The following is a 10,448-nucleotide window of genomic DNA, read 5'->3' as shown; positions in this document are numbered from 1 at the left end:
TGTGTGATGAGATACACACTCTTCAAAATAGCCCATGTGTAAGAATTTCCTGTTCAAACTTTAAGTGACACATTATTAAGAAATCTGATTGTTCCACTCATGCCTCACTCTGAGCCTTCACAGATCAGTCTGTGAAGACCACAGAGATTGTTTGTTTACAAGAGTTAGCTGGTCTCCCACTACAGGATGCAGGACTTTCTGGCCTTCAGAAGGTATGTGTGTGTCTCTCCTCTCCTGTCTCTGTCTTAGCCCATCTCATGTAGGGGGAGATTACAATGAAAAATGTGATACAAGTGAGATATGATTAATATACAATCAAATCAGAGAGAACATTGGTATTTTATCTAAATAACTTAGGGTGAAAAATCAAGAATAAAGTATGAAATATGTTGGAGGATATCTTGAACTATTCAAATTGTTGTCTATAGAAAATTACTCAAGTGTATATATACAAGAATAATTGAGTGTGTTAATCAAAACAATTTAAAGTAAAAATCTTATAAGAATTATGAAAAGGAACAGCTATTTTTGAGTTTGTAATTAATAGAGATACAATATATATTATTTTATATTTAGTCCAGCCTCAAAAAGAGATTTTTTAAATAAATTATATTAATTACGGAGGTCAAACATAATATTTTATATACTTAATTAGATTAAATAAATGCAGTTGGCTTTCAATAAAAATCAGGATGAGGTACTCTCATAAAATTCTAATTGAATCTTAATTATAAACAATCAAAAGGCTTTTTAAAAATTGAGCACCATTGCTGGGAATATACAACACAGATGGACACTTTGCCTAATGAATTAAGGTATAGCATTCAACTGGTATGAATCAGAAATAACATAAAAATGTGTTCAAATTATATTAGGATAACTAAAATATTATGGAAAGCTTAAAAAGTTGAAATATTAAATGTTTTACAGGTATTATGTCGACATGTTTTCATTCCCACTTTATATTAGTAAACTATGTGGCTAGACACTAAGTAGCTTTGTAAAGGTCATACATTGCAAATTTCAAAGCCAGAATTAATTCTAGAACTCACTGGCCACAGAGCCCATTGACTGAATTGTTAAATTACAGCATCTGATTCATTACTATGCCTCACACAACTGAAGGTGCCCTGAGTTTAACATGTATGGGAACTGTCTGGAAGTTTGAAACAACAGTGTTCTAACATAAATGATCTACACATTTATTTCACATTTTATACTTTTATATTTTTGCCCTTAATACAAAAGCCAATTTCTTGGGTAACATAAATGTTCAAAAAATTTAACTTTGTTATCAATATGTTTAGGTCTTGAATAAGTTTGGCATGACAAAGATTTTTAAAATATGAAACATTTTTATTCAAATTAGAAGATCATTTGATAACAACTCACCCTCTTTAATGAATAAATGTATGTCACTAAATAAAAATTTAGTTCAGAAAATTACTAGATATGCCAATATGATTAGTGCCCCATCTTGAGGGCACTCAGTCTTTAATGATTATTTGACTTCAAATTTATCATAAATATTGTGTCTGTTTTTTCTAATATTGTTTTTTATTTTTAATACTAGCATTCTAATGGTATTAAAATATTTCTGTAGAATCTTACTTTAAGTAAACAAAGATGTTATTTATTAAATTATTTTATTCATCACTAACATACAGATATTTGTTGCTCAAACAAAGAATATATTGTCCAATGTAGAATATCTTAGATATTGTATCTACCATGAGGCACTTCTTTAAAGATTTAAGAAATCTATAAGCACAACATCAGGTTCTTAACTGGGAAATGAGGCTGAATTTCAGCTTCTACCCGCCCAGTATCACTGAGGGATCTCTTCAGTGTGTGTGTCATTTATTTGTAAGCACACATGGTGTAGAGCTCAGTCTCAGCCACCACTCAGCTGCAGAGATGAGTGACCAAAGAGTAACTTATGCAGAACTGAATCAGGTTAAGGATGGAAACAGGCAGCACATGAAACCTAAGGGCACTAAAGACTCCATTCCAGGAACTAAGCAGGAACTAACCTATGCAGAATTAAATCTTCAAAATGCTTCTCAGGATCTTCGAGGGAGTGACAAAAATGGCCACTACAAAGGTAACACATTCAATAGACACAGTATAACTGCTCTGGAATGTGCAGCTGGATGCAGAGGTGTAGGGGATAAGCTCACATATTTTTTCATCTTAAGGATCAGGACTTGAAGTTAAAATGTGGTATTCTCAGATGAAAGCTGAGGACTAATTTTATTCAGATATTGTTGTCAATTGTAGTTTATGACCAGTACTCCTGGAGCATTATATTTAGTAAAAATGCATTGATACATGGAGAGGAAGATTATGATGGTAGATATGGATTTGGGGTCCAAGTTTATGGATATGACTGTCTGTGTGTGAACTGTCTAAACAATTGTCTCCATCCCTCCTTTCTCAGTGTTTCCATTTCCCTCCCTGCAGCATCCTTGTCACCTCCAGAGAAGCTCATTGCTGGGATTCTAGGAGTCATCTGCCTTGTCCTGATGACCACTGTGGTAACAACAACTGTTATTCACTGTAAGTAAATTACTGTAAGTTTATGTGAAACTCTTCAGTTTTGTGGTAATTAGTGCCTCCAAACACTTCATAATATTATAGAACTCTAATAATATCTTTTAAAGTATGCCTTTAGACTAAATGGAAAATTGTTATTCTGAATTTGTCCAAGGTATAAACATCTGCATTATTTTACAAAGTAGTTTATTTAAGTCTTTTGGCCATTTTTTAATTGGGTTGTGTGTCATCCTGAAATGGAGTCGTGTGTGTTCTTTATATATACTTTGGAGATCAAACCTTTGTCTGAGGTATCATTGGCAAATATATTTTCCCAATTGTTAATAGCAACACAATTTACAATAGCCAAGTGCTGGAAGCAACCTAAGACCACCAGTAAATGAGTGGATCAAAAAACTATGGTACATTTACACTATGGAACACTATGCAGCAGAAAGAAAGAAAGAGTTCCTACCCTTCGTGACAGCATGGGTGGATCTGGAGAGCATTATGATAAGAGAAACAAGCCAGGACATTAAAGACAAAGACTATATTATCTCACCTAGAAATGGACCTAATGGACAAAACAAACAAACAAGCAAAATACAATCAGAAACATTGAATTAAAGAACAAACTGATAGTAACCAGAGGGGAGAAGGGAGAGGGATAATGCAGCAAATGGGGGAAGGCTCATCGAGGAACATATATAAAAGACACATGGACAAAGCCAAAGGGAGTATGTTTGAGGGTGGCAGGGGGAGATGGGTGGGATGGGGGGCATAAATGGGGTAAAAATGGAGACAATTGTACTTGAACAGTAAATAAATAAATAATAAATAAATAATTCAAAAAAGTTATATATATATACATATATACATCCCATATATCCATATATGCTCTTGTGTTATAATTCAAGGCCTGTTTTAGGACACCTTATTGAGATATACAAATAAATTCTTCATATTGATTAATCCAAATAGTGTAAGAGTTGGTGAAGTTTGGTTCTCATGGCTTTTGAAATATTTTCTCCCAAATTAGCATAACTTCATTAATTTTTCTTGGTGAAATCAATTATATTCCTGGTCATTTTAATCCTTTACAACATACTGCATTTCAAAGAAACAGAAGTATTACGATTTAGGTAGATCAACATTACTTTTAAAAAATAATTACTTCTTTTTCTAGCTAATGTAATACTGGTGCAGAATAATTCTTCTTTCCTGTACATAATATAAATTATATATTATTTTAACAGGGAGCCAGACAGGTACAGCAGAGAACCAGGCAGGGAACCAGACAATAGTTAACCAGAAAGGTACCTAATTATTTTCTATGTTCTGATATCAATACAGCTCCTACCTTGTCTCTAACACCGTCAATATTTATAGGTTAGTTTTTTGGTGGGGAAAGGCAAATTATAATACTGGGCAATAAATGTACATAAAATGAGTATAGAAGTATATTTCTTGTGCAAAAATATGAAGAAATATTCATTTAAATTCATCATACTGTTGCCAGTTGGTTGAAAGAAATTTTGGTTTCTAAAAATGTGGTTTCTTTCATTGACATTCAAGACATATAGAAAGTAGATATTTTCATTCTGTGTTTGCTTAATATGGGCACATAAATTAGGGAGTAAGGGGCTGACCCTTCTCTGTGTGTGTGAGTCTGTATGAGTGTAATACCCTTTAATATGCCAGTCTGTGATGGTCTATACATAAACTGTGCACTAATTTGTCTCTACCTATGCAAATACTGAAAATTAATTTTCATTTTTAAATTCACATTGTTCTTGGATTACAATACATAATCTTACCTCAGCATACTATTGTGGCCGATGTCCAGCAGAGTGGTTAATGTACTCCAACAACTGCTATTACATCAGCACTGAAAAAAAAACATGGAATGAGAGTTTGATGGCCTGTGCTTCTAAGAGCTCTGACCTACTCTATATAGATAATGAAGAAGAGATGGTAAGATTTTTAATGTTTCCAACATTTTATTTGAAAGGGTATTTTATTTTATATTTCAGTGGAGTTCATTCATATTTTTGTATATATCTAATTTATTGTAAGGATTGTTAGTATTTTATTGTTTGACTCTATAACATTGCAGTTCTTGATTTTCACAGACAATCAGGCTTCTATAAATAACTTTTTTTCCTAAAGTAAACTTTGCTACTTAGTTGTACCATGCATCATGGACAGTATAGATGTGATTGTGTGTGTTACAGACTGCAATTGGTCATGAAATAGTTGTTTCCAGCCCGCTCCTGTGCACTCTCTCATAACTTCTCCTCTCTCCTCACTTAACCTCTATTCAGAGATTTTATATCACAAATTATTTGTGCTTAATTTTGAATTTTATGTAATTAGAATCATTCATTTTGTATTTTACATGTGTCCACTAACTCACTCATGATATTTTATAAATTAATCCATATAATTGAATGTACATGAAGTTTGTTCATTTTCACTGCTATATTTTATATACTTGGCATTCTTTAATCTATTCTACTCAGAATAGAGATATTTTTAATATGTGGTTGCTATGAATAATTATTTCTTAAAAATCATTCTGTATTTCTTTTTCCAAATAACATATATTTAAAATAATTTATACATAATAGTACATATAATATATAAATTGATATACTCTAGATGTTATGTTTGCAAAATATAATAATAATTTATAAATGTAGTTATTCTGATGGTATATGTGTATAATTAAAATGTATTGCCTTTTTGCATTAGAATGAAATTGCAGGGTTAAAAATACATGTGTATGTAAATTATCCCTGCACTTTCTAGCTTGTTGCATAAATACACATTATATTCAATAGTTTCATGATCCAAAGTTTAGTACTACCAGAAATTTTAGTGCCATCAGTTCTGATCTTTATATAAAAGCATCATTATGACTTCCATAGGTATTTTCCTTATACGGATCAAGTGAACACATCTTTCAGAGCACCGTTCATTATGAATTTCTGTACTGTGAGAATGAGAAGTGCCCATTCATGTTTCTTGACCATTTCTCCTGTATGTTACCTGTTATTTTCCTTCTTAGAAGTAATGATATTTTGGATATAACTCCTTTTTGAATTTCTGAGATGCAAATGGCTTTCTGGATTATTCATTACATTTTTCTTCTCATATTGGAGGGGTTTTTTTGTTTTTTTTTTAGATTTTTAAAATTTATTTTATTTTTAGAGAGGGAAGGGGGGAGATTAAGAGAGAGAGAAACATCAATGTGTGGTTGCTGGTGGTTATAGCCTGCAACCCAGGCATGTACCCTGGCTGGGAATCGAACCTGCGACACTTTGGTTTGCAGCCCGCACTCAATCCACTCACTACGCCAGCCAGGGCTCTATATTGAAGGTTTTAATGACCAGGATTTATTAATGTTACCATAGTCTAATATCTCATTTTGGACATTGGTGATTATTTTGGACATATTTCACAGGTTAGCCAAAGTTCATGGAGGTAATCTATTGCATTACTCTGTATGGTTTATTTTCCTCTTTATTGATGGGCTTTTAGTTTTAGGTTTATAATACTTTGAGAATGAACATTTCTAAGATGCTGTGTTTGTTATGCTGTGTGGTAGAGGTGTAGTTCTCACTTTTCTGCATCATTACCCAGTTGATACAGCATAATTTATGGCAGATGATCTTTTCTACATAACAACTTTATATACATCAGTCTATGTATTTTAACATAAAATTTAAGAAGATGATCATTCATTGTGTCTCAAAAATTGTTTTTCTCTCTTCTTTTGTCTTTCTTTTTGTTCACAGGCAATAATTACACCTAAGTAGGTTTTACTGATAAAGTTCTATAAAGGTCTCCGAGGTTCCCTTAGTTTTTCTATCTCATTCTCCCTTCCTTCAGGAATTAATTATTTCTGTCACTCCATCTTTATTTCATCAATTCTTTCTTCTACATGTCAATATTTATATAAATATATTGAACTTTGTAATGTACATAATGATTTTTCAACTGATAATTTTGTTTGATTCATCCATACAGTTTTTATTTCCCTAATTGTTCCATCACTGCCATCATATTGCCATAGAGTTATTTGAACATAGTTTTTAAAATACATTTTAGGTACGTATATCTTTATAATAACTAGTATTAAATATTTGTATAAAAAACCCAATATCTTATCCCAGCAAAACTTATTTTGTATGGCTGATTTATCACTCTGACTATGGAAGGTATTTTTTAGTTTGTTTGCATGGTTTTAAAGTTTGGGTAAGTCCACATTTTCAATAAACATAGACCCTCCTACATGCTTATTAGATTTATACTTTTGTAACTTCAGTAAACTATTACTGTAGAATCATCTCTTTTGAAGTGTGCTGAGTTTTTGAAATTCTTGTTATAATTTTATTTTTAGGCTCAATTACTGGGATTTCCCTTGGGCCTGCATAGCTTACTTGACAACCAAGGATTTTTAAAAATATATTCAAATACCTCAAGTCAGTATGGCTCCACCCTCTGCTATTTGGTGAACTTCTGTGTGTAGTGTGTGTGTATGTGTGTGTGTGTGTGTGTGTGTGTGTGTGTGTTTGTAAGGTAGTACTCATAATTTAAAAACAGTTCTCGAATCAATTTTGGATTATGTTTTTTACTGGATCATCTTTGTTTCTTCTACACAGTGCAAATATTTTTCCCACCAATCAATTAGGTGTAGATAGTTAATATCACCTCTTGTACTGTGCTCTCATATTGAGTACCTTCCTGTTTACAGCTGACACAGACTAGAAAAAGGATGGTCTTCCTCACTTTTAACCTAGTGAGTTCAGCACTTTGACATGAAAATAGAGTGGGCAGTTTAATCACCACTTCCAAAGTAATCAGACTCCCCCCGTGGCAACACCAGTGATGTCTCAGTGTTCCCCAAACAGTGAGAATTACACCTCTTACACACGAATTGAGATGGGTATTGGGGGAGTCTTAGACACGAAGAATACAAATTTGCTCTATTTTTACTGGAACATCTAGCTGCTTTTTCCAATAATAACTGCTCCTGGTATTTTTTACTCTTTGATCAAGTTTCAGAGTTATAAAATTGTTATGCTTGTCCCTTCACTTAATCGTGCTAATACATTTTCTAAATGTGTCCAATATATAAAAGTATATTATAAATTGAATCACTCTAATCTAGAAAAAAACTGTATTTGGTTTTTCATTTTTTAAATCAGCTTTATTTACATTGCAAATATACAATTTAGTTACTTAGTATTTAATTTGATTCCAGTTGAGGTCTCATAGATTGCATATACAGCATTACCTATTTTTTTTTGAAACTGCTATGTAAGAACACTATAAAATACAAACTGTAACCTATATAATTCCCTTTCTGTATTCTGATTCAAACCTTAAAACAACATTGATATAGCCCCAATCTTGGTAGGTCAGCTGGTTAGAGCATCATCAAACTACACACAGCATGCTGGTTGATGCCCCATTATGCATGCACACAGGAAGCTCCCAAGGAATGCCACACTAAGTGGACCGACTAACTGGTTGCTCTCTCTCTCTGTCTTTCATCAATAAAAATAAATTAACAAACAATAGCATTGATTTAAAAAGGGAAGTTAGTTAATGGGCATACATCTATTTTTCTAATGAAGAATGGTAAAAAGAGCTACCTATGTAAGTAAATTAAGAGTAGCTAAAAGCTTGTGAATTTTGAAACTTTTATCAAAAAGGTCTTTTGTAAATTGCCAGTTATAAAAATCAGTCACAACAATGCAAAGCACAACATGGAGAATATAGTCAAGAATATTCTAACAAATATGCATGGTGTCAGATGGGCCCCAGATCCATGGGGGTGGTCACCTCTCAAGGCAAACAGGGGTCCAAAACAATATTGAATGTGAACAGTAAAGAAAAACATTTTTAAAGTTGTTTTCAAAACAAGTTCTCTGAAATTATCATTGTCACATATTTTCTAAGGCCAATTTATTTTGTCCAAAATCATTCTCATTGTCTAATATTAAAACCTGCATTCAAATACTCAATGTACAAATCAAACCACAAGCAAAAGCATTATAATGCTTAATACAGTCATTTAGAATATAAAGTTTGTCCTGACTGGTGTGGCTCACTTGGTTGGACATTATTCTGTAAAGGGAAATGTCACTGGTTTGATTCCCAGTCAGGGCACCTGCCTGTGTTGTTGCAGGATTGGTCAGGGATCCAGCATAGGACAGGCAACCAATTGTTGTTTCCATTTCTTTCTCCCTCTCTTCCTCTCTCTCTAAAATTAAATAAGTTGAATCTTTAAAAATAAATAAAATAAAATATAAAGGTTTAGACTTTTGTTTTATTCTCCCATGCTAATGCAGTCATAGATTTGTAGTTTTCTTAAAAGTCTTGTGCATCTCACAAACATGCAGGGTTCTCTTTCTCATATTCTGATACCCTTGATGGTTGCTGGTGGGCTTCTTGCACATGCACCCTTGCATTTCCAACGTAGCTTCTAATGTGATCACACCTCTTTTTTTTCATGAATTATCATTCCCAGACTTTTGAAAAGTTTATTAATATCCATAATATCAGCTTCCAGTTGCCTAAGAGAAGACTCTTTCATGAATAAGGTGGAGGTCATCCTCTGTAACTCCCCCACCCTGCACCTGACCTTGAGGGTGAGTTTGGCTTTTCCAGAACACAAGATTCCTTTTTTTTTGAGCTCTCCTCAGGAGTTCCACCAGATGCTCTGGAGCAGGCTCCCCACTCATGCAGAACACTCCGTTTCTCAGCTGCTCACCTTTGGGGAGTTAGACAGTGATGTTGTGATTTCAGCCACTGAGAAGTAACCTGTATTTTTCCTTTCAGGCTGTTCACTGAGGGTGGTAAGAGGAGATATGGACTGTTTCATGGACTTACTTGTCTCTTTGGCCAGTGGTTTAGAATATCATTAGTTCTGCTGCAGCTGTTGCCTCAAATGAGGTGATTCTTCGGGTGTTCCACATTGATTCAGAGTCCTTAATTTTTTCACACAAGGTCCTGTGATCTTTGGGTGTTGGATATGCTCAGACAGCTGGGTGGGGTGACCAAGAAATCGTGGATGGCAGGGTGTGGTTGATTGCTTATTCACTAGTGTCATCAGATTTTGGAGGGCTGTGCAGTTTAGTTAGCTATCACCTCCCCCTCTAACTGTGAGCCCACATTTTTGTTTTGCAAATACAAATTAATTTTATGTAATTTCTCATAAAATTTCTTTTATCATAGAAGTTTTTGAACGTTTTCAAAAATATATCCATGGACTGGACTGTTCCAGACAAATAATACTAATTCTTGGGGGGTGGACAATTGGCACAAATCTCTCTTCTGAACTGTAAGTTTCTTTAGAACTCATATATATTATTCCCTCATGCTTTCAATCATGACTTAATCTCAGAAACAAAAGACAATGATTGAACAAGTATGTGAAGGAAAATTTAATTGTTTCTTAGAAAAAATGTTAAGAAATATTCAAATTTACTATGCAAATAATACTATAAATATTTGTTTATTTAAATATTAAGTTATGTAGCCTCAGATTAATGATTTATTATCTCTGCATTTCAGATTTGCAAAAACTTCAGAGTTGGACAAGAATTGTGTATTTTGGAATTTTTGAAACACACAACTTCTATTCTGAATCCTGTCTAGAAAACAAAACATATATTTGTAAGCACCAGTCACATTAGCTCACCTAAATTTGGTATAATGTTACTCTCACCATCCCTAAAGAACACATTTCTAGTTTCTTCAAGAATGCTGCAATTATTTTTGTAAAACTAAGTTTTAAGAATTATTTTGAGATCAGTTTTGGTTTTCAGCACAAAAGTAAAAGGAAGGTGCTGACATTTCCCATGTTCCCCTGCATGCAGAGCATCCCCACTATCAGCATC

General features: G+C 33.4%; 1 protein-coding gene across 1 annotated transcript; it reads left to right on the top strand.

Annotated features, from left to right (window-relative positions):
• The first annotated feature begins 1,917 nt into the window (after positions 1–1,917).
• On the top strand, positions 1,918–9,175 carry LOC123819384 (NKG2-A/NKG2-B type II integral membrane protein-like). The gene is made up of 5 exons (XM_045839707.1): positions 1,918–2,104; positions 2,464–2,559; positions 3,792–3,851; positions 4,358–4,509; positions 9,077–9,175. The coding sequence occupies exons 1-5, from the start codon at positions 1,918–1,920 to the stop codon at positions 9,146–9,148; spliced, it is 567 nt and encodes a 188-aa protein (XP_045695663.1). The 3' UTR covers positions 9,149–9,175.
• The last annotated feature ends 1,273 nt before the right edge of the window (positions 9,176–10,448 follow it).

Source organism: Phyllostomus hastatus, unplaced genomic scaffold, assembly GCF_019186645.2.
Source record: "Phyllostomus hastatus isolate PE091 unplaced genomic scaffold, TTU_PhHast_1.1 phas_contig_308, whole genome shotgun sequence".
NCBI classification, from domain to species: Eukaryota; Metazoa; Chordata; class Mammalia; order Chiroptera; family Phyllostomidae; genus Phyllostomus; species Phyllostomus hastatus.
The sequence above is the reverse complement of the archived record's forward strand: the minus strand, read 5'-3'. Positions and strand labels throughout refer to the sequence as shown.